Here is a 23,924-nt window from a genome sequence, read left to right as displayed (position 1 = left end):
CAATGACATTTAGAGACGCAAAGAACCAATCAGAGCTCAGGGCTGATGAGCGGATGGGGGTTACATGACGTAATGCACCAGATTCTCCTGCTGACTTTTCTTCTTCTGTGTTTTTAACCCTCCCTCTCACACACACACGCTCTCTCACACTCTTTTATCATCATCATGTTCATCATCAGTGACGTCACAGTGGTCCGGTCAGTCTTCATGAGTCACAGTTACTGTATGAGTGATGAGTGAATGATGATGATGGTGATGTTAAGTTGCATTTTTAAATTTAAATTATATCTGAAAACAACATCTTTATTTTATGTGAAAGTAAATGATTTCTCGCATTATTATCATTGTTATCATCATCATTATCATCATCATCATTATTATTCTTAGAGCTGTTTTTAGAGATTTACTCTTTCTATGTTTACACTATCAATACTTAGTTTTAGTTTCTCTTATGTTTTCCAACAACAACAGTTTCATGTATTGTTATTATTATTATTTTTATTATTATTATCTGTTTACATGAGACACAGTGATGTTACAACACTGAGTGTCCACCGGGGGGCGACTCTGAAGCGTTTCAGCCCGTCTTCAATAGAACATGATGTCACTTTGTACATGATTTTTACATTTACAGAATAAAGTGGGACACACATGATTGACAGCGAGATAAGGACCTGATCATGTGACGTAGATATCGTAGACTTAAAGTGACGCAGATTTTATGAACCAAGTCTTTTGTTAATAATAAAATCTTGTTCTTTCTTGTTTTCACTCAGAGTGAGTCTCTGTGTCCCAGGCTGGTGAATGAGTGAATATTAATGATACTCAGATGGAGCAGAGGCCTCAGAACAAAATAATTTTTATTATCGTACTTACTTCGTTTGTAAAAAACAGGAACATCTACATCAAAGTCCAGAAAAATAGTTACGTTTGACATTTTCCAGTAAACACGTGGACACGTGGAGCTGCGTCTCAGAAAAATAACAGCAGACCCCGCCCCTTTACACAATAAACTCCTCAGCCAATCACTGGTGAGGAGGGGCGGAGCCACGCAGGATCTGACAGCAACGACGCACCACAGAAAAAAAGCCCAACATGACGAACACGTCAGTCTAGAATAAAGATTCAAATATGTACAGTCACTTCCTGTGTGACTTCATCCTGCTGCAAAGCATCATGGGACACTCGCTCAGTATGACCAGACAAAAGGTCAACGACACATCCCGTGATAATCATCCAAGCAGGGCTCCAGCAGCTGATGACACGCCCCCTCACACTCATGCTCAGACAGCAAGGCTGTGGGAGGAGCCAGAAGTCAAGCACCGTTTTCACGGTAACAGTCACTGCAATGAGTGAACGAATAAAAAGATCAAGAAACAGACACACCGATCATATGATATCGATCGCTTATCAATACACGTGTCACGTGACCCAGAATTACCCAGAATTCACGGCTGCAGCTGATCCGTATAAAAACAACATGGGTGGAGTTGTGCTGGTGAGAGAAACCATTCATGGCTTATTGATCATCATGCAGCGTCTGTTTCCATGGCGGCGACGTCAAAACTTTATCGACAAAATAGAAGAAACATTTCTCTGATATAAAAATAGATTCATGCTGTCAAACAGTCAGAGGTCAGGACAGGAAGTGACGCTCAACGCTGACTGCAGGTCACACACACACCTGTGACATCATGATCGTCACCGTTATATTTACTCACTCCACATCAGTCAGTCACAGTCAGCTGATTCACGAGCTTCACTCACGTCCTGACACTCAACACCTGTGTGTGTGTGTTACAGACTGGTGGTCACACACACAGAAGCATAGATAAACATGTAAACAGCGCCACCACGAGGAGCATCAGCAACAATAACAGCAACAGTCAGGTAAGGTTAGCGTGGTAACAACAGTGCTAGCAGTTAGCATCACAAACAACAACAGTCGTAAAGAAGTCGTGATTATCACTTTTCACTTTGATAAATTTTTTTTTAAATAAAACTTTTTAAGTTTTGCAGCTGATTTTTCCCCCTGCAGTTTTCAATGTAGCCACACATTTACACGTGACCCACAATGCATCTGTGCTGCAGGGAGCCCCGCCCACGGAGAGTCTCCCTGTAAATGTCAATGTACTAAAAAGTGCTTTGTTTCATGCAGAGGGGGTGCTAACGGCTATCAGTGACGAGCTCTCAGTGACAAGCACATCCTCGCTGACTGAAGCTAAAGAGGAGCTAATGCTAAGTATTTACATCTACAAAAACAGCCACAATTTAATTTTTTAAAATATTACTGATTATAGATCATAAGTAAAATATATGATAAACACTTGTTTTCTAACTGGGACGTAAGGTCACGACCTTCGAAGCTAAAAAAAAAATCCTCATCTAGCTAATATCACGGCTGCTGGCTAATGTAGCAGCTAAATATTCATCAACAACGTAAACATACAATGTTTCTACATTTGTATCAACAACAAATCATGTGTGACCTCGTCAGCGCCCCCTGCACTGCCAGCACGTCATTACACCTTTGTCTGTGACATCATCACTGCAGGTCGCCAACAAAGCGTTCAGGAAAAATATGGACCAATCAGAGCTGCCCGAGGAAAACGACCGTCGTCGTCATCAAAAAGATTCACTCACCAGGAGTCACATGACCACATGTCAGAAAACAAACATCCAAACACTTTAAAGAGAAATGACTCTGATGATCTTTATCATCATCATCATCATCATCATCGTCTCTGCTCTGTGCTTGGTCCGTTCAAAGTCATGCTGAGGACATCAGTCCAATAACAGGACATGCATACATGTGAGGGGGCGTGGCCAGGAAAAATCACGTTTGTGAAGGAAACCAGCAGAGACGATGGCAGGGTGTGAAAATCAAACACGCCCACTTTGACATGGATCACCCTCCTGAAAACATGAAAAAAAAAAAATCACGTCGTCCCTCAGACGTTAACGTTCTCATATCATTGACAGTCCACAGAAAAAAAGAAGAAGAATCCCTCGTTCATATGACGAGCAGTGCTCACCACAGCACTCACGCTGAGGGAACAAGGCCTTCAACAAGTTCCTGTCTGAGCGCCACACTTCCTGTTCCTGGAGTGTGTCAGTGGCTGTCCAGGTGCAGTTGTCCTCCGGGCCTCCAGGGGGAGACAGTCAGGTGAGTCCTGACCTGATAGAAGAGCGAGGAGTGAGGAGCGAGCTCAGGGTTTGTGAGGACCAGGAGAGAGGACGACGGGAGTGGACAGACCGTCAACGCTCAGAGCTGGAATGTGGATCTGATTATTACTGCTGCCGTTAGACGGAAACTAGAGACAGAGAGAGACAAGAGGGACAAGAGGGACAGAGAGAGAGAGACAAGAAAGACAAAGATAGACAAGAGGGATAGAGAGAGAAGAGAGTGACAAGAGAGACAACAGGGATAGAGAGACAAGAGAGACAGAGCAACAAGAGAGAAACAAAAGGGAGTCGAGAGAGAGAGACAGACAAGAGACAGACAAGAGAGAGACAAGAGAAAGAGATTATTTCTGTGATCATGTACGATATAATCAAGCATCGCAATAAAAAAATCATCGTATGCAGTTTCCATGACAACAACAATGGTGTAGAAAATGTTCAGTATTTAAAGTGAGTGAAAATGCAGAATAGTTTATCAACATACAGTTAGAGTGATTGATTTATTTATGAGTGATCTCTGCAGTCATTCCACGACGTCATGATTTATGTCAGTCATGTTTATTTTGTCTGTTAGCTTTAAAAATATAGACCCACACGAATGAGGAGGAGGGGTTTGTGTTCACATGGAATTATAGTTTCTGATTCTTTAAAGAGGCCATAGTATGGTCCTATCTCACTTATATGTGAGATGTGGAGGTGTACTTAGAAACATGAAGTCATTTTTATGGTCAAAAACGTCCTCGTCGCTACAAACAAACCAATGTAAATGTCACATCACTGACGCTCTCATCAGCCTGCTATGTCCTCTTTAAAGATCCCAAAGCCCAGAAGTGCCCATTAACGCTGCATTTGTGTGTATCTGCGTCATTACCTCGTTTATAAAGCCCTAAAAGTCCATAACAATCAGTTCAGCCACTGCTGAAAGCGCAGGGTTTGATTGTTTTCCTGAGCTCTACGAAGCGGAATGGCACTTCCCTTGACTAGTTACGTCACTGGCGAATTTCACCACTCCTCTAACAGCAGCGCGTCCTCCAGTGACGTACTTTCAACCGTAGAAGAAGAACTACTCCGTACAATCGATACACTCAGCAGCTACAACAAGAGTAGTTGTAGCTGCTCGTAACCACAACATTATCCAAGCTACAGGCGTCCTGCAGCAGTCTTTCACTTGTCTCAGTGTCTTCTCACTCTGGGTCAGACTCCGGATCAAATGCATAAGGGATTACAGCATTACTCATTGTTTTGATCATTGCTAGTGGTGCATCTGCCTTTTCAGAGGGGGAGCTGCGGGTCTGAGAGCTGAAGTGCCAATTACATCACTTCCAGGTAACTGGCCAATCACAAGACAGCCCCTGTTCTGCGGCTGTGGTTTTGGTCTGAAACAGCACGGCTGACGAGAGCGTCAGCGATGAGACATTGACATCGGCTCGTTTTTATGGCATCTTTAACAACACCTGTAATAACCACTCACTCTCCCACACCAAAGGCCACAGAGAAAATTACTGTCTCACTGAGGTCAATCTGAATAAAGGATTTCAAACAATGAAGTGACAAAATGCATTGCAGTGTGTGTGTGCGTGTTACCTGGAACGAGAGTTTGGCCGGAGAGCGAGGAGCGATGGGACTGAGCGTGCTCCAGAAGTGGATGGTGGAGGGAAGAGGACTGGGGGTCAACAGGACCGGAGTCTGGACACAGAGAAAAAGAGACGGAGATGGGTGAACACACACACACACACACACACTTTTTGACAATTGAGCAGAGTGTGTGTGTGTACCAGAGCGTGTGACGTGATGACGGTCGGCGTCAGTGTGTTGGTGGTTGGAGCGAGCAGACTGTTCACGGCTGCGTTCACCTGCACAGCAAACAAACACAACATCAGGCTGTGATGTCACAGGTTTGTCACCAGTCAGCTGACTAAGTGACGTCGATGTCATTGGCCCTCACCTTATCCAGAGAGAGGCCGGGGGGGAGGGAGGGCGAGGAAGGCAGCTCCAGCCCTCGAGGTTTCTTTGGTTTTGGAGGGGCAACGTCTGAGGCGGAGGTCACAGGAGGGGTTACTGTCCAGGAGGAGTAGAGAGAGGAGGAGGAGGAGGAGAGAGAGGAGGAGGAGGAAGAGGAAGAGGAGGTGAGAGAGGAGGAGGCGATCACCACAGTAACAGAGGGATCTGAGAGAGAGAGAGAGACAGAGAGAGAAAGAGTTGACAGTCTTTTGTTAAGTGGCTAAAATCCATTTTCCTTTTCTTTATGCAGTGAGCTGATTAAAGTTAAACAGGAAGTGTCTGATGTCGTTCAGCATCTTTTACACCTTCTGAAACCTGACAAAATGGCTGCCAAAGGCTCTTTCAACCACAATCACAAAAAAACAGACCTTCCCTTTAAGGGATCCTCCTATCCCAACATACACACACACACCTGTCAGTGTGTCCTTCCTCTCCATCTCCACTACGCCCTCCCCTGTGGCCTGCTGACCTCTGACCCCGGGCTGCAAGCAGGAAGGGGGCGGGGTTTCTACAATGGTGAGGGGGGGCTGTGAGTCGCCCGAGTCACAGATCAACTGAGGAACCTGGAGGAGAAACAGATGAACACCGAGGTCAGCTGACACTGTGATGTCATGAATATGTTAATGAGATGACGTCATCACTGTTCCTGGACCAATCAGAGAAGAGCCGAGACAGAAAAGTTCAGCCTGCGATTCACAACTTTGGACTGTGGAGAGCAGCGTCGCACAAATAAGAAGAAGACGAGAAACTCTCACCTCGTCTACCTGCTTCTCCTCCAGAGAAACCATCTCCAGCAGCTCCTCCTCTGACGGAAGGTTCTCCTCCTTGATGATGATGGAGGGACGGACGGTGGGAGGCGTGGCCACAGAGGGAGGAGGAGCAGCCACCTGCTGCTGCTGGGGGGTAGGAGGGTTAATGATGACAAAGACCTGTGGGGTCGGGTGAGTCGGAGCAGTGTGAGGGTGAGGAGGGAATTGAGTGTCTTCAACACAATCATCCTGCTGTGGCGTGTTCATGCCAACGGAGGCAGGAAGTGGAGGGGTGGAGCTTGCTGACCCGCCCAGAGGGATGAGAGGGGTGAGGGAGGAGGGATCCCCGACACTGGTGAGATAGATGTGAGGAGGGTCGTTCAGAGTAGGAGGAGCCGGAACAGGAGGATTCTTGGAAAGAAGGAAGTAGACGATGTCAACAAACAGGAAGTCTGACATCATCGTGGACATTTTGTGAATGAATACAGAACATTTATTACAGAATGAACCTTTAACTCTGGTCAAAACACAACATGTTTTTGTTATGTTTATGTGTGTGTTTATTTTATGTCACAGCAGTGAGGGAACGTGTGGCACTGACTCAAAAAAACTCACAAACAATTCTACAGTACGTGTACGTTCATATTTAACCGTCTCACCTCGTCCACCTGCTTCTCCTCCAGAGAAACCATTTCCAGCAGCTCCTCCTCTGACGGCAGGTTCTCCTCCTTGATAACAATGGAGGGACGAACAGTGGGAGGCGGAGCCACAGAGGGAGGAGGAGCAGCAGTCATAGCCACCTGCTGCTGCTGCTGGTTGGCAGGGGGGTTGAAGATGACAAAGACTTGCGGGGGGTGGTTCGGGTGAGAAGCAGGCTCCTGTGGGGGGGTCAGTGAGTCCCCCACAGGAGCCTGCAGGGGGATGAGGGGGGTGAGGGAGGAGGGATCCCCGACACTGGTGAGATAGATCTGAGGAGGGTCACTCACAGGAGGATTCTGGAAAACAAACCATGAGACCATGTCAACACGCAAGTCTGGCCTGAATGATGATGACGAGCAGAGCTGTCACATGTCTAATACTCACCTGTGATTGGCTGCTGGCATTGGCCGGAATTTCAGGACTGAGCACCGGAGTTGGACACGGAGAGGACTGAGTGACCATCACCTGGAGAGAAGAGTCTACAGCAGCACCTACTGATGATGATTTAGACCCTGGCAGTACAGAGACCTGAGGAGGAAGAGGAGGAAGATGAGTTGATGGCCTCTGATTGGTTCCAGCTAATGTGACATGATCAGCTCACCTCTCGGGGTATGCGGTCGAGCTTGGGGGCGGGCTCCTGCTGCAGCTCTGTTCTAATTGGCCGGGGGCTGGGCGTGGCCTGCAGTGAGTGGATGGTGAAGGTGGAGTAGAGGCCGGATCTCATGTAGTCATTTCTGGAACTTTTGGGCGACGAGCGCTGTCGATCAATAACAAACTAATCAGTTTACGAGAACATTCGTGAGGTCACTTCCTGTTCAAACAGACAGTCACCGCCCACCTGAGGTAAGGTCTTTGACGGACAGGCTGGCGACACGCCCCCGGGGCATTTTGATTGGTTGCCAGCGTCAACATTGTCGTTCTTCGGAGCATCAGTCTCTTCAGGCAGTGAAGGGTCAGGCTGACTGACAAACTTATAAACAAAGTTCTGACCGCTCACCTTCTTTATGATGTTCTGAGAGAAACACAAACCATCACATAGTAGTATTATTAGCAGTAGCAGTAGAAGTATTAGCAGTAATATTAATCGTAGAAGTATTAGCAGTAATATTAACAGTAGAAGTATTAGTAGTAGTTGTAGTAGTATTAGTAGTAGAGGTTTTAGTAGTAGCATTAGCAGCAGCAGTAGTATTAGTAGCATTAGCAGCAGCAGTAGTAGTAGTAGTAGTATTAGCAGCAGAAGTAGTAGTACCTTGTCGTAGTAGTATCTCAGGGCTCGGCTCAGCTTGTTGTAGTTCATGTTGTGCTTGTTCTTGCGTAGTCCCCACAGTCGAGCCACTTCCTCAGCGTCCAGCAGCTTAAACTCTCCATCTTCACCCGTCCACGAGATCAGGTGACTTTGACGCTGGTCCTCCAGCAGGTGGAGCAAGAACTGCCACAGGGTGATGGACGGGTCCATGTCTGCACCAGAGACAGAGATCAGAACAGATCAACACCGAAGAGCTGACATCACAGCGAGGGGCGTGTCCCTCCACCATGTAGATCATTGACTGACCTGTTACACTATTAACTGACCAACATTCACCATGCACTTCACAGCAGAAGATAAACAAACACAGTTTCTCTAAAATTCTGCTGTAAAAATCTGTCAGTATGTGTGTGAGTGAGCGAGATACAGAGAGCAGTGACAGCCGCTCATCCTGCGGGAGGTCACACACACACACACACACACACACACACACCATGTTGAGCAGCCAGTTGGCGTCAGGACCTTGTTCTCAAAATCATCATCATCACCATCTTCATCATCACCTCTCATACTCCTGTCTCTGTGATCATCACACTCACACACAACACAGTGCGTCAGTGTTGCCATGACAACACGCGAGTATTCCATCACTCACTCAGAGCGGTCTCCATGACAACAGTCAACATCTGTAATATAATAACAAAGCGACAGGCAGCGGTCACTCAAACATGCATCAGTCAATCAATCAGCCAATGACTGATTCATGAGACGTGATTGATCGATCAGTCAGTTTTTAAAACTAATTTCAAATCAACTAATAAAATAAAAAAACTTCCTTGGATAAATACCATAAACCTCTATGATTTATCGTTTCACCCATAATTAAGATGTGTGTCAGTCTGTGTGTGTTGCACACTGCGCACATGAACACATGTTTGATATTTTGTGGCTGAATAATTTGAGGATTTTTCTGACAGAATTTGATTTGTGATATAAAGTGTGATCTGTGTGAAGTGATGGAGCAGCAGGACCAGGCTGCATCATCATCATCACATGACCTGTTCTATATTCTACTGCAAAGATGAGACAAGCTGTGTCCACCATGTGGGAGGAGAAGACATGTTCCACCATGATCTTCGCTTCATGTTCCCATCATTTCTGTGACATGTGTGTCAGACACGCCCGCCACCAAGGCCATGTTTCCACCAAGTGGAACAGTTCAGTTTGGTTCAGTACAGTACATATTTGTTTGTGTTTCAATTAGGAATAGAGCCAAAATAACCAGCCCCAATTGTTCCATTATTTGACACCCTTCCTTGGGGTACCAGAGTACAATGGTACGGTCAGGGTAGAGCTAGACCAGCTCCACCCATGTCAAGTCAGCCGATTGGGCGAAAGAGAAACGATGGGTGTAAATATCTCATGGATGTCCACAGGCTGTTCTGCCCAAAGACTATCAGACAAAACAGAAAAAAGAGCTGCTCTGTTGTGTTGTTATCACACCAGTACTGTACTGTACCATGATGGAAACACAGCATCAGTCACACAGCATGTTTCACTACAGTTTTCATTCACACATTCATACAGTGTATCTACGTGCAGTGTATCACACACATTTCATACACACAAACACACACAAGTTCATAGCACACACACAAGTTCATACATGCTGCTGCAGCTGAGCAGGAACCACAAACTACCTGGACCACACACACACACACGGCTGCAGCTGCAGCAGGCCTCAACAGCGTCCTCACACCTGTTGTTCGTAAACGTAAACACAGCATCATGTCTCACCATTCATGTCTGTGTGTGTTGGTCGTCTCTTCCTGTAGTTTAATTACGTCACACTCACAGGTCCTCCATGATCTCTGTTCTTCTTCTGTAGTCTGTGTTGTTGTTGTTGTTGTTGATGATGTTGTTGTGTAGCCAACAGCTCTCTGGATCAGTCTGACCACAAACAAACCAGCAGTTTGTTTTCCGGCTGTCGTAAAATAACGGCCCGGCCCGCAGCTGTCCCGTGTAACACCGGGACAAACCAAAGTTAGTTCCGCCGATCCTCCACGTGAGACAGTTAACGGGGAAGTCACCGGCTCACGGTCCGGTGTTAAAATGAGACAAAGTGTCCGCCGCTGTCGTAAAACAACAGTCTGAATGAGAGAATAATAAACCTGGCTTTTTCACAGCGCAGAGCGATGCTAACTAGCATGCTAACTAACAAACTGACATAACCGTATAACAGCCAGGCTACATATTAATACGAAATGTAACCGACTACGATAACTAACATGTTATACGCACTTTAATATAATAACGGGATAACCAGTGTGCTAAAATGTTTCTTTAACATAACATGGCAGTTTAACAGACACGATAACCAGCAACGCTAACTAGAGACGCTAACGCCTCCAGGCTCGGGTCTCGCGCAGCCTCAAACACCAAACTGACGCCAACTTTATCCAACTTTATGGGTGTTCGCTCAGCTTGCTAACCAGCTAGCCTGGCCCCCTTCCGCCTCGTCCACTCTCGGTCAGCTCTCTGGCACTGCTGCCGCGGCGGCGGCGGCGGCGGAGCCGAGCCTCGGGCCTCCGACACCAGAGAAACGTAGTGAGTGAACCCCGCCGACGGTTGTTTAGTCTCGGGGAGCGGAGAGCAGCGTCCGCCCGCGGAGACCAACTTCATCCCTCAGGTGTTTCCACAACTCTTTCCTGTTGTGAGCGACGCGCCCGCCCACACACCGCCAACAACACTACCACACGTCCGGCGAAGGATTTCAAAATAAAAGTCTGTCGAGTTTGGAGTTGTTTTTATTCAATTGACAGGCAAAAGTACATACAATGAAAAACAGGCACTTTTTCTTTTTTCAAAAACAACAACCACTTACTTATACCCTCCCACCCCCAGCCCCTCCCAATCCTACAAAATTTTATTATCGATCCATAATAACACACATCCTTCCCTCTTAGCATAAAAAGACATACAAAAAGTACACAGATAATTAAGAGAAGGTATAGATCATTCATTAGTCCTGTAGTGTCTTTAGACTAGCTATGTAACTAATCATGCAGCCCCAAACCGAATCAAATTTTCCAGGTGTCCCCCTCAGATTGTATTTAATTTTCTCCAGATCTAAGTACAGCCTAAGGTCCTTACTGCTTTCTACGTGATAATAAAGAAGCAAAGGCAAAACTATCTTTAATTTTTTCCTAATTGTTTGATGGTCTGATAAAACTCCAAAAATAGCCAATTCTGGACAAGGCGTCAATTTCACATTTAGTGCTTCTGCAAGATGTTTAAAAACATCTGTCCAGTGAGCTTGCAGACGGGGACAAGACCAATACATGTGGGTCATGTTCGCTGGTGACGAGTAACACCTATTACATGTGTCTGGGACATTGGGATACATTTTTGAAAGTTTGGAATTGGTAAAATAAATACGATGGACAACCTTAAATTGTATTAAATTAAGCCTGGCGTAAGATGTACTGTTATTTACACGAATTAATGCTGAGTTCCAGACACCATCATCGATAACCCTGCCAAGTTCTTGTTCCCAGTCTTTCTTGATTTTATGAAGAGGCGTCCCTTTGAGATGGGATATTAAGGTGTACATTTTTGAGATAAGGCCTTTCGGATTTGTGGGAATGTCCAAAATTGAGTCAATTACTGAGTTAGGTGGAAAATTGGGGAAACAGGTACTATTTGATTTAACAAAGTTACGAACCTGGAAGTATCGGAATAGGTGAGACTTGGGAAGGTTAAATTTTTCACATAATTCGCTGAAGCTAGCGAAGACATTGTTAATATAGAGATCACTTAGCCTGACAAGGCTGAAGCTCTGCCATAGAGAAAAGGCATTATCAATGCTGGGAGGGAGGAAGAGATGATTGTTATGTATGGGGCTGTGATTAGACAATCCTTTGAGTCCAAAAGTACATCTGAATCAGAACCAAATTTTAATTTTTTTTGGAAACTACAATTGGGTTGCATGTATATTGGGATGGTTGAAAGGGCAATTTTGATGTAAGTAGAGCTAAGAGTGCCGTAGAGCAGGATTTAGCTTCTAGTTTACACCAGATTAATTCAGGTTCGCAAATCCAGAGAGTAATTTTGCTTATGTTAGCTGCCCAATAGTAGAGTCTTAGGTCAGTGAGTGACAAACCACCAACAGACTTATGCCTTTGTAAAAACTCTCTCCTAATCCTGGCGGTCTTGCCTTTCCATATAAAAGATGAAATTAGCTTGTTTATAGCATGAAAAAAGGAATTGGGTAAAAAGCTCGGCAAGCGTTGGAAAAGATACAGGAAATGTGGAAGAACGTTCATTTTGATGCAATTTACCCTGCCTGCTACAGTTATATGTAAATTACACCATCTTTCCAGATCTGATTTAAGCTTGTCGATTAGGGGTAGAAAGTTGTTCTTATAGAGATCTGACATCTTACAGCAGATATGAACACCAAAGTATTTAAAGCTGCTTTTAGACACTTTAAATGGGAAATACACAATCGGGGACCCCAAGGGCTGTTATTTACAGGAAAACATTTGCTTTTTGAGGAGTTCAATTTATAACCGGAAAATGCTCCAAAGCTGTTTAGCAATTCAATTATTTTAGGGATGGTGGTTACTGGATCAGAAATAAACAATAATAAATTGTCCACGTACAAGGAAAGTATATGTTCCAAACCACATCTGTGAATTCCTTTACTAAAACTGGCCGATTTAAGTGCTATAAATAGAGGTTCGATTGCCACAGCAAACAACAATGGACTCAGAGGGCACCCTTGGCGGGTTCCTCTGTTAAGTGTGAAATATTGGGATTTCATCCCATTAGTACTTACGGACGCATTAGGGGAAGAGTATAAAAGTGAGATCCAGGATATAAACTTAGACCCAATACAGAACCTCTTTAACACCTCTAACAGATAACTCCACTCCACCCTATCGAAAGCCTTCTCCGCATCCAGGGAGACCACCACTTCTGGTGTGTCCCCGGACGCAGGAGAAAATAGAAGGTCAAGGAGGTGGCGGACGTTGGAGAAAGAGTGTCGGTTTTTCATAAACCCGGTCTGGTCGGGTGACATGATACTTGGCATAATTTATTCAAGTCGTAAGGCCAGTGTTTTAGCTAAAATCTTGTAATCGGCATTTAAAAGGGAGATAGGATGGTAGGAATTACAATCAGAATCTTCTTTACCCGGCTTAAGTAATAAGGTTATTGATGCTTCGGTGAGAGTATGAGGCAGAGCACCCCGGTCCAGAGAGTCATTGAACATGTCTAAAAGGAGAGGGATTCATTTATCAGCAATTTTTTAAAAAAACTATATAGGGTAACCATCTGGGCCAGGGGCCTTGCCACTTTGCATTAGTTTAATTGAGTTTGCTATTTCATGAAATTCTAAGGGTCGATCCATTTCGCTATTCTGAGTAGAAGAAATGGGTGGGAAATTTAGGTTATCCAGGAAGCTCATCATTTTTGTTTTGTCAGTTGGGGATTGTGAAGTATATAGTTCAGAGTAAAATGTTTTAAAGGTTTCATTTATGACAGATGGCACTACTGTAAGTTCACCTGAAGGGGTTCTAATCTGTTTAATTTGCTGGGATATGATTGGCTTTTTATTAGGCGAGCCAGATGGCGTCCTGCCTTCTCACCATGTTCCTAAAGAATCCACGTGATCGTAAGAGTAATTTTTCAGTTTCTTGTGTAGACAATAAGTTATAGTGCCTTTGAAGGTTTTGTCTAAATCAGGGGATGGAGAATTTGATAATTTTCTGTCCAATTCTTTTATGCTTTCCATGAGTGGTTCCTGTTTTTGTTTTTTGAGTTTATTTAGTCTTGCAGAATAACATATAATCTCTCCTCGGACTACCACCTTTAATGTCTACTTTGTTGTACGACTTTTAATTTACATTATTTATTAGTGGATAAAGATTTAATTAAAAAAAATGTCACGACTGGACCTACTCATATCCTTATTAGTAACATTAGAATTATTATCATCATTATTATTATTATAAATAATAATAATACGTATAATAATATTAATAATTATAATAATAATAAGAGAACACAAACCAATTTAGTTGTGTCAATTGACTCATATCTCACCAGGTTAATATCTTAGTTTGTTCGACCGTAGACTTCCTCTACAGAAAATGTATTCAAAATCATTAACTTCTGAATTATGCTGCGCAAAGACAAACATGTTGAAAAAATAAAGTAAAACAATGAAATTATAATTTTTATTGAGATCAATTATCCGTTATTTAGCGAGATGACTGTGTGTGTGCATCACCATCACCCAGTTCCTTCACACAGCTGCTTCCGTTTAGCGTGCAGTTTCCATGGCAACAGACTCCAGGTGCTTCATCGCTATGATTTTATTTATGCTGAACTAGAGTCAGCATTATCATTTCCTCTACTCATCATGTGATGAACATGTGTTTACTCCTGACGTTTGTGTGCTGCGGGGAGTGAAACCTCCTCAGGGCGGTGTCATATCTGTTACAGCGCCACCAACAGGCCGTCCTGGTGGAACCTCTGTGCTGTGCAGAGGTCGGGTGTAGAATCTGAAGTGTCCTCTGCTTGTCCCGCACTAGATCATCACATTGAGAGAACTTCTCCACTCCTGCTGTCGGACACGTCACTCAGTCCCTGCAGCTCCCGCAGACCCTAAGGACAAGAGGACCAATCAGAAAAAGGCTTGTCTTCTAACTCCACCTCCTCCATCTGACCAAAGCTCCTGTCTAAAACATGTGGTTCATTAACTGATCATTCATGTTATATATAGTGAGAAATGATGAGTGGAGGCTCACTGTGTCACTGTGGAATCATGAAATATCATGCACCTTAAAGGCATAGTTGGGGTTTTCTGACGCAACAGGGGGCGCTCACTGTGCTGTGACTGTGTCAGTGTCTCATACCATTATATTTATTATATTTATTATAAATGTGTTGACATTCTTTCAGGTAATGAAAGTGATTAGTGATTAGTTGATTCAGTCAGAACTGCAGATGAAATTAAATATAATAAAATAAATTGAACATGACAAACTTACCTCCAGCACCATGCGGATGTTGGCTTTTATTTTGGCGGAGTCCTTGGTGAGCTGCTCTGTGAAGCTGCAACACACAACGCTAACATGTTAAGCATCTGTCTGTTTACGAAACTGTTTTACCAAACCGTTTACGTTTTGACTCATTTGTTTCATTACCATGTATTATATGTGCTTTTTTCCATCAATAATCTATGTGCTGATTAAAATGGAATTAATTGCATTTGAAATTTAAAGGAAAGAAAAAGGTGACAGCAAAGAACTGACGCTGTGAGCTGGTTTGTCTTTTTGTCGATGAACCGAAGAGCTTCGTCGTGATTCATCTCCACAAAGAAACCGTAACCAACTGCCACAAAGATCCTGGACGTGTCCTCCCTGACAGAGACGAGACAACGAGAGACAATGAGAGACAACAAGAGACAACGAGAGACAACAAGAGACAATGTCTTCCTTCCTTTTTTAATCTGACAAATCAGACTAAAACGTAAACATATTCTGATACAACAGAGCAACGATCACTGGGATGAAAGTGGGATTTTTAAATTATGTGAAGTCTGTGGTGTGGTATGTGGTTTGATACTAATCAGCTGTCAATCACAGTGATTGATGAGGTAATTGGTAACTTACACTTCAGCCTGGACATAGAAGTTACAGCCCAGGTCCACATCTGTCTTCAGTCGCTGAGAGTCTGCCCCCTGCAGGAGAACACACACACACACACACTGTGACTCTCTAATATGAAACATAAAACATTCAGTCCCTCTAGTAAAAACATTTAAGATGAAACAATTATTCTATAAGTTACATAATCAGTAAACCAATGTGTGTGTGTGTGATTATCTGTGTGTGTGTGTGTACCTGCAGACTGTAGATGGTGTTCTTCAGCTGCAGATACTCAGAGATCTTCTCATAAACTTCATCTCTTTGCTCTAACACTTTCCTGAAAACACATCACAAGCATCTTAATCACATCAGTGTGTACATTAATCATTATAACTTCATTATTTTATTAAATGAATTATCTGACGCAATATATATGATTAGGATTTATAGCATGAGATGTGACAAATATAATCTGCTTGAATCTTACAGTACATGCTGTGATGAGTGAAAGTCAAACAGTATAAAGTTTCTTACTGTAAATCTTTCTTCAGAACCAAACTGATGAAGTTTTCGTACTGCACCACCTTCTCGTCCATGTTAGCATTAGCATTAGCGGGCAGAGACATGTTTTTACCTTTAAAATTAAATATACGCTTTAATCTTCCGGCGGCTGTAAACACGCACACTTTCTCTGTTATCACCACGGCCGGTTGTGACTCGGTTCCGTCACACACGGTCCCATTGACGACCCAAAACTGACGTAAACAACACACACGCTTCCGCCTGTAACCCCGGAAAAACCACCTGTGACCGTGGAAACGACTTCCGGGTTACACATTAAAAGCAGCACGCGCCTGCTGGAGCATCATTTCAAGAATAAAATTCCTAAATGAATTAAAACATAATGACATGTTACCTCCCGTTGACCTCTCAAACTTTCACTCTTTCAGTTCAGGAGCTGCGCTACTCCTCGTGACGTCACTGTAAACAAAGATGGCGGACCGGTTGTCGCTAAGGTTAGCTCGTTTAACGCAGACCGTTTGTTTAAAAGTGTCTCGTAAGTGGACGTGTCAGCGTTTCTTCCTCTTCGTTGTTTGTTAAAACATCACTTTGAGTTTCTTTACTCACCTTCTGACAAACCCGACGCGTAACTAGCTCGTGGAATGTGAGGTTTTATCTCAGTTCGCTGTCAGGCTATGCCAGCCGGTTACCAAGGTAACGTTAGCTAACCGTTCATTTGTTCCGCCCGTTGTTTTTTTTTGACAAAAGTTTGAGAATATTCGTTTTCTTCGATTAGCCGACTTGTAGAGAGCGTTTTGCTGCCATTATATTTCGAAGACACGTCAAAAGTAATGTTTAATTAAAACAATTGAAGGCGGATTCACTATCCGCCTTCAATTGGCAAATTTATGAATTGACTTGCGTGATAATTTGCAAATTACAACCCAACAGAAGTTTCCCTCTGGTACAGGCTGGGATGAGCTCACAGTGACGTCATGATGACGCAGTTAAAGGCCCAGAACAGACTTCAGATCAGTGACATAGAACTGGACCTAAACGTTTGAGCTCTGGAGTCTTGTTTCCTGTCAGATCTGGACCCAGTGTTGGACATGGAGCAGTACAGTATCCTGGGTCGGATTGGAGAAGGAGCCCACGGCATCGTCTTCAAGGCCAAACACATTGAGGTAGTTCTGCACTGATCAATAATCATTCTACAACCATGACTGATATTCACTAATAACTGATCAGGTGTATTGATAGTGGGTGTGGTCTGTCAGACAGGAGAGACGGTGGCTCTGAAGAAAGTGGCTCTGAGGCATCTGGAGGACGGCATCCCCAACCAGGCCCTGAGGGAGATCAAGGCTCTGCAGGAGATCGAGGACAACCAGCATGTGAGTGCCTGAGGGCCTGAGGTCAGAGGTCAGCATCACACTCACTGCTGTTCCTTGTGGTCAGGTGGTGAAGCTGAAGGACGTCTTTCCTCACGGTACAGGCTTCGTGCTGGTCTTTGACTTCATGCTCAATGACCTCTCTGAGGTCATTAGGAACGCTCAGCGACCTCTGACCCCGGCTCAGGTCAAAGGTTACATGAGGATGCTGCTGAAGGGAGTGACCTTCCTGCATCACAACAACATTATGCACCGGGTAAAAAGCAGCTGAGTGTTTCCTGTATCCCTTCACAATTAAAGCCCTGACTTCCTCTGTGCATGCGTGCATATGTTAACTGTGTGTGTGTGTGTGTGTGTGTGTGTGTGTGTGGGTGTGTAGGACCTGAAGCCAGCAAACCTCCTCATCAGCTCCTCAGGTCACCTGAAGATTGCAGACTTCGGTTTAGCGCGACTGTTCAGTGAGCAGGGAGAGAGACTGTACAGCCACCAGGTGGCAACCAGGTATCACGGGACACACATAATCACACGTATGAAGCAGCAGTGGTTATTTTTTTGTTTAAGTTACACATTGAACCTTTAATCCAGCATCAAACACATGTTTTCAATTTTAAGTCTGTGAGACGGAAACAAAAGTTTTGCTGGTTCACCTTTTCCTCTGTGTGTGTGTGTGTGTGTATAGGTGGTACAGAGCCCCTGAGCTTCTTTACGGAGCCAGAAGATATGACGAGGGCGTGGACCTCTGGTAAGAAAACTACAGCTCTGCAGCAGATGACACATTGATGACACAGCAAAAACAAATACAAACAAGTTCTCTTGTTATTTACGTTAGTTTCACATCATAACTGTGTGTGTATGTGTGTGTGTGTGTCTCAGGGCGGTGGGTTGTATCTTTGCTGAGCTCCTGAACTCGTCTCCTCTCTTTCCTGGAGAAAACGACATTGAGCAGCTGTGCTGCGTCCTCAGAGTCCTGGGCACACCCACACAGGAGAGCTGGCCAGTAAGACTCCGCCCCCACACCTCCTACACGCGCACATACTGCTGGTCAGGTTAAAATGGGTGGGGCTATAGTTGAGGGTTTGAGGTTATGATGTTGCATAGAGATGACCCCGCCCACAGAGGCAGCCATTTTTTCATGAATTCGCAGTCGCTGTGTCCCATTCGAGGGACTGGACCTTATGGAGTGTGGATTTGTTGGCCGGATGTCGTCATATTGCGTCACAGCGCAGCGACGTAGGCTGTCCCAATTCAAACAGTCTACGTCGACTCCTTTGTATCCAGCCGACGTATGTGGCCGACGTTAGCTTGTTTGGGAAGGATAGGTCTGGTGTATCCTTCTCAGCCGACCATATCCCATAATCCTTTGCGCGCCACCGGCAAATCTCTTCTAATACAAGCAAGATGGCGGAGGGAAGCGCCTCAAGTGGCAGCAGCGAGTTTGTTATGAAATGTAAGTATGACAAATCAATCAAACAAAACAAATTAAACGTGTTTTCTGTTCTAAAAGTCGTGCCGCTATTGATGTAATTAATAAGCGCTAGTCACAAGACTGGCCGCCACATTTGCTGTTCCCTGTCTTCAAGCACCGGGAAACGTTGTTGTTTCAATTACCGCGTAACTTTTAAACTTTTGTTTTAAGTTAAACTTGACTTAACATAGATGTGGTGGGTGTATATAAGGCTTATTTTGCCACGTACGCTAATTATAGTTGGTGGTATGATAGAAAAATACCATAATCATTTTATTTTGTTGAAGGGACCAAGGAGCAGATGGCTGAATTTATTCACCTGTTGCCTGGCGGTAAAACATAAATGTTACATCGGTAGTTCCTAAAAATAAGCGGAATGTTATTCCTATAATGACAATTTTAATTTTGAAAGGGCACAGCACCATGTGTAATTTAAAACCCCTGTACTAAGACTACTGATACATCTCCCCTTGTTGCTTTTGTCTCAGAATAGTACTATTTTGGAAAGAATGGGCCTGCAGGGCGACATAACTCCCTTGCAGGCAAAAAAGGAATGTAAAGTATGTAGTATGTATATATTAGTTTGATAAGTCTATTCGGTGTTTTACATTATATTTGGTTGATCATGGGTATTAATAATATACTTTTTATAAAATGTATTTCATTGTTGTTATTGTTGACTTTTGATAAATCCTCTGTTTCAGGCTCAGGGGAAGGAGTGAGTGGGAAGCCCACTGCTGCCACTTGGCCCTGGTATGTCCACATGGATGAGGTGCTGGGACAGAAGCACTCCATTGCTCCATCTGTCCTTATCTCCTTCATCCCTGAGGACAGACCAGGGCCAAGTTCAGCAGTGGGTGGACGACTAGAAGGCGGCGAGGAGGAGGAAGATGAAGAAGAAGAAGAAGAGGAGGAGGTGCAGGTGCCACAAAGAGGAAGAGGGACACGGAGGGGGAACTTGTCGACCTCCTCAGGGAGGACATGAGGGAGATGGAGGAGAGGAACGAGAGGAGGATGGACCGACTCCTCTCCATCTTTGAAAGATGTGTCCCAAAAGATTAAATTAAATTAAATTAAATTAAATTAAATTAAATTAAATTAAATTAAAAAGATTGTTGTTTAATAATTTACTGTTCAATAGATTCATGAATTTGATTTTATTATTTTAATAGAAAAATCAGACAAATATGCAAAACATACATTATTATTAACATTTTAAATTAACACAACTATATACATTAAATAACATTGAAATTAATTGAATTATTAACCGTTTTGAAATAAATGGAGAAATAAAAATGAATGAAGATTTTTCATGTGTTCGAACAGCATGATTAAAAAGATAATGAACTCTAAACCCTCCATCAAAATAAGTAAATAAACTAAACTCAATTAAAATGAATACAAAAACTGACTAAAACTACAAAAACTACTACTATACTAACTACTACTAAACAACTTAACCAAATAATAAATATATGATTTATAATAGTTATATTAATTTAGACATTTCTTGCGAGCTAGGAGTCGACCGCGCACTCCGTAGGGTCCAGTCCCTGGAATGGGACACGGCTAGTGACTCAGTCCCTGTTATGTTCAGGTGCTGTGGCCCCGCCCTCACCTGTATGATCAGCTCAGGTCATTATTATCTGGGATCAATCACTCACATATTCACTCATTCATTCATTCATTTATACATTGTCATCTGCAGCCAATCCCAGCTGTCACAGTGTGAAAGGCAGGTCAAAGGTCACCAATCCATCACAGGTCAAGCTGTTCAGTGTCCAGTTAACAACAGTGTTGGAGCGCTCTCTTCATCACCATGGTAACGTCCCCACTTTGTGTCCACAGGAAATGGTCGATTTACCCGACTACAATAAAATCACCTTTAAAGAGAATCCTGCAATCCCATTGGAGGAGATTGTGCCGGACACGCCTCCTCAGGCCATCGACCTGCTCTACAACTTCCTGGTTTATCCTTCAAAACAGCGATGCTCTGCCTCTCAGGTATGAAACAGGAAGTTCTCTGAGTGACGTCACAGGAAAATAGCTGCCGTGTAAGTGGTAAAATAAAAGTTTCTGATTATTGATCTTCTTGCTTTTCTCCTCCTCCACTCCTTCATTCTTCTTCCCTTCCTCTCCTCCTCCTGCTCCTCCTCCTCAGGCACTCCTCCATCCGTACTTCTTCTCTTCTCCTCTTCCCGCTCACCACTCAGAGTTGCCCATCCCTCAGAGGGGGGGGCGGCCCCCGCGGCAGCGCCTGCAGGCCCCACCCACTGACTTCTCTGTGGACCTACCCTTGCAGAACAGCGTAGTGGACCCTGTGATGCTGCAGGGACACGCTTCCTGCCTCTGACCAATCATCAGTTTGTCAATAATCAACAACAAAACGAAGTATATGACTGTATTAAACAACAATGTTGCTGTTGTTATTAACAACAATCAAATGGATGAGCCCTGCCCCTTTCCAACTCTTTTTCATTTGTATTTGTTGTGAAATGTTGATGTGTGTGAGTCACACAACACAAATAAAAACAAGAGTTTATCAGTCAGATTATTTTGCATTGTGGGTATTTCTGCTGCCTCCAAGTTTCTTCCTAAAGAAATTTTCCACACATTTGGCTCCTCCCACCATAATTTTCTCCTCCAGGCTCCTCCCACTCTGCTCAGATCAGCAGTCAGACTCCAGTGTGTGTGTGTGTGTGTGAGCAGCTCATCCTGTGAGTATATTCATTATATTCATCTTCTTCATCCTCATCTGTCACAGAGGTCCTGTGTGGTCAGAGAGAGAGCGCTCACTCTGTCACCTTTAATCGCATACTCTGAGAGTTTTATTCTGAACTTATACAAGTGATAATGGTGAGTGCTCTGTGACTTCCTCCTGCATGTGTGTTTGTGCACTGTGAACAGTAAATATATGAATACATTAGGTTATATTTATCGCATGATTATAGCAGTAAAATGATACAAAAACTGATCTGGTGTTCACATGGCATCTGTCTGTTTTCTTTTTTTTTGCGTTATAAATATATTTTTTTTTTTTTACTGTAAATATTGAAAAGAACGGCTTTTATTATGGCGTGTGATCGAATACTTTTATTAAAATGTCATGATGGACAGATATATTCTCTTCTGCAGCTTAGCCCCGCACCTTCACGCGCCTTCCTCCAATCATCAGTCATGTCCCATGATGCCACTCACCAGGTCCTCAGTCCCTGCCTCTGGTTGGACGAGTCCAGTTGTCAATCACTGAGCTCAATTTATGTTTCACCTCCCTCCTCATCAGTATGTGACTTTAACTGCCTGGCCACGCCCCCCAACTCAACTCCTGTATGGAACAGGTACTATGACAATATGGGCCCCTCCCTCTCTGGTGGTTGGTTGTCACCTGTCAATCAAACATGGCGACAGGATTTTGGTCCAGGTGAGACATCGTCATGTCAGTCTCTGTCATGTGACCAAGTGACTCCACCTCTTATCAAAGTGTGTGTCTGTGTATGTGTGTTTCTTCAGAGAAGCGTGTGTGTGTGAGCTGTGGGACAGACAGCACTCCCCTGTGGAGGAGAGACAGCGCTGGTCATCACACGTGTCACGACTGCAGCTTTAAGAGACAAGAAACAAACAGAGGAGTGTTAACATCAAAGAGAACAAGAGTATGACACACACACACACACACACACTCTGCTTTCAACCTTGGTGCTAAACTGTGTTGACATTTGTCTAAGGGGTCTGTACCCTGTTTTTAGTGTCCGTGTTAAGCTAGGCTAATATTTTTACCCTGTTTTTAGTGTCCGTGTTAAGCTAGGCTAATATTTTTACCCTGTTTTTAGTGTCCGTGTTAAGTTAGGCTAATATTTTTACCTTGTTTATAGTGTCTATGACTAGCACTTTATAGTTTGGATTACTTGAAGCACTCTTGTTTGTTCCCAAATGTTTAAATGCACTTATTCTAAGTCACTTTGGATAAAAGCGTCTGCTAAATGACATGTAATGTAATGTAATGTGTCTGTTTTAAGCTAGGTGGCTAACCGTTAACCCTGGTTACAAACTGACTCAGAATTGAATGAATCTGGATTTTTTTTTTTTCAGATGGTGACTCTGCGAAAAGGAACTCGGTGTGTCAACTGTGACACAGAAAAAACAACACTGTGGAGAAGAAACACTGAAGGACAACCAGTGTGTAACGCCTGTGGACTCTACTACAAACTACACAAGGTACTACACACTCTACTACAAACTACACAAGGTACTACACACTCTACTACAAACTACACAAGGTACTACACACTCTACTACAAACTACACAAGGTACTACAAACTACACAAGGTACTAAAACTGTGTGCGTGCTTGCGTGTGTGTGTGTGTGTGTGTGTGTTTCAGGTTAACAGACCACTGACGATGAAAAAAGATCAAATCCAAACCAGGAAGCGTAAAGTGACCAAACAGCAGAAGCAAAAGCTGTCATTCATAAAAAAATAGTTCCTGCTTCATGTGTTCACTCACCTCATGTGTTCACTCATACTTTACCTTTACACTTTGTTGTTCTTCTTTTTGTCTTTTTTTCCCTTGCTTTTTGTTTTTCATTTTTGTTTTAACTGGAACAGCAGTGGGGAAAATGTCGCCCCCTGTGGCCGCAATGGTTATTACAAGGTACAACACATCATCGTCCTCTTATGATGATGATGATTTTGTAAAATCAGAGCTCAGCAGATGTTGTTTGTTTGTTTGTCTTGGTTCAGATGTGTTTGTAAGAACTGATGTCATGCTCATATAAAGTTGAACTATGGTGTCCTCCGAGGCTCAAGTTTTCATTTTCTTTGACCTTTACACTGAAGAGACGTACATCTGTCTGTCTCTCTCTCTCTCATTGACAGTTTCACACATAAACAGTATATATATTGTGTTTAGTCCAGTTGTAATACTGTAGACAGACAGTGAAGAGCCCCCCCCCAGGCTCCGCCCCCTGCAGGAGGCTGATGTTGTGTAACGCAGGAGGCCTCTGGTTTTCCGGAGAGGAAACGGGCGATGGAGAG

At 43.7% G+C, this 23,924-nt stretch overlaps 4 protein-coding genes across 4 annotated transcripts; 2 read left to right on the top strand and 2 right to left on the bottom strand.

Moving 5' to 3' along the window:
* Positions 1-842: 842 nt before the first annotated feature.
* On the bottom strand, positions 843-10,606 carry elk1 (ETS transcription factor ELK1). Its single transcript, XM_044038920.1, has 12 exons — positions 9,676-10,606; positions 7,882-8,090; positions 7,471-7,644; positions 7,234-7,389; positions 7,017-7,160; positions 6,593-6,928; positions 5,940-6,344; positions 5,597-5,747; positions 5,129-5,349; positions 4,959-5,036; positions 4,768-4,869; positions 843-3,314 (listed from the first exon to the last, which is right to left on the bottom strand). The coding sequence occupies exons 1-12, from the start codon at positions 9,680-9,682 to the stop codon at positions 3,210-3,212; spliced, it is 2,088 nt and encodes a 695-aa protein (XP_043894855.1). The 5' UTR covers positions 9,683-10,606; the 3' UTR covers positions 843-3,209.
* Positions 10,607-14,106: 3,500 nt separating this feature from the next.
* On the bottom strand, positions 14,107-16,355 carry uxt (ubiquitously-expressed, prefoldin-like chaperone). The gene is made up of 6 exons (XM_044038753.1): positions 16,071-16,355; positions 15,792-15,873; positions 15,561-15,628; positions 15,201-15,308; positions 14,937-15,000; positions 14,107-14,550 (listed from the first exon to the last, which is right to left on the bottom strand). The coding sequence occupies exons 1-6, from the start codon at positions 16,160-16,162 to the stop codon at positions 14,482-14,484; spliced, it is 483 nt and encodes a 160-aa protein (XP_043894688.1). The 5' UTR covers positions 16,163-16,355; the 3' UTR covers positions 14,107-14,481.
* Positions 16,356-16,434: 79 nt separating this feature from the next.
* On the top strand, positions 16,435-21,341 carry cdk20 (cyclin-dependent kinase 20). Its single transcript, XM_044038751.1, has 9 exons — positions 16,435-16,751; positions 17,127-17,221; positions 17,315-17,428; positions 17,493-17,681; positions 17,805-17,926; positions 18,105-18,167; positions 18,299-18,422; positions 20,742-20,897; positions 21,055-21,341. The coding sequence occupies exons 1-9, from the start codon at positions 16,733-16,735 to the stop codon at positions 21,244-21,246; spliced, it is 1,074 nt and encodes a 357-aa protein (XP_043894686.1). The 5' UTR covers positions 16,435-16,732; the 3' UTR covers positions 21,247-21,341.
* Positions 21,342-21,415: 74 nt separating this feature from the next.
* gata1b (GATA binding protein 1b) lies at positions 21,416-23,404 on the top strand. The gene is made up of 4 exons (XM_044038752.1): positions 21,416-22,314; positions 22,404-22,543; positions 22,980-23,105; positions 23,272-23,404. The coding sequence occupies exons 1-4, from the start codon at positions 21,966-21,968 to the stop codon at positions 23,368-23,370; spliced, it is 714 nt and encodes a 237-aa protein (XP_043894687.1). The 5' UTR covers positions 21,416-21,965; the 3' UTR covers positions 23,371-23,404.
* The last annotated feature ends 520 nt before the right edge of the window (positions 23,405-23,924 follow it).

This window comes from Solea senegalensis, linkage group LG11, assembly GCF_019176455.1.
Source record: "Solea senegalensis isolate Sse05_10M linkage group LG11, IFAPA_SoseM_1, whole genome shotgun sequence".
NCBI classification, from domain to species: domain Eukaryota; kingdom Metazoa; phylum Chordata; class Actinopteri; order Pleuronectiformes; family Soleidae; genus Solea; species Solea senegalensis.
Note: the sequence above shows the minus strand (reverse complement) of the source record. Positions and strands in the feature narration are given on the sequence as shown.

Coding starts and splice junctions, on each gene's coding strand:
- gata1b (XM_044038752.1), top strand. CDS start 21,966: ATGGCGTGTGATCGAATACTTTTATTAAAATGTCATGATGGACAGATA. Junction 22,315..22,403: donor GCGACAGGATTTTGGTCCAG/GTGAGACATCGT, acceptor GTGTTTCTTCAG/AGAAGCGTGTGTGTGTGAGC. Junction 23,106..23,271: donor TCTACTACAAACTACACAAG/GTACTACACACT, acceptor TGTGTGTTTCAG/GTTAACAGACCACTGACGAT.
- elk1 (XM_044038920.1), bottom strand. Junction 7,161..7,233: donor TCGACCGCATACCCCGAGAG/GTGAGCTGATCA, acceptor CTTCCTCCTCAG/GTCTCTGTACTGCCAGGGTC. Junction 3,315..4,767: donor CGGCCAAACTCTCGTTCCAG/GTAACACGCACA, acceptor CTCTGTCTCTAG/TTTCCGTCTAACGGCAGCAG.
- cdk20 (XM_044038751.1), top strand. Junction 17,222..17,314: donor TCAAGGCCAAACACATTGAG/GTAGTTCTGCAC, acceptor GTGGTCTGTCAG/ACAGGAGAGACGGTGGCTCT. Junction 20,898..21,054: donor AGCGATGCTCTGCCTCTCAG/GTATGAAACAGG, acceptor CCTCCTCCTCAG/GCACTCCTCCATCCGTACTT.
- uxt (XM_044038753.1), bottom strand. CDS start 16,162: ATGTCTCTGCCCGCTAATGCTAATGCTAACATGGACGAGAAGGTGGTG. Junction 15,874..16,070: donor GTTCTGAAGAAAGATTTACA/GTAAGAAACTTT, acceptor ATGTGTTTTCAG/GAAAGTGTTAGAGCAAAGAG. Junction 15,001..15,200: donor AAGACAAACCAGCTCACAGC/GTCAGTTCTTTG, acceptor TGTGTGTTGCAG/CTTCACAGAGCAGCTCACCA.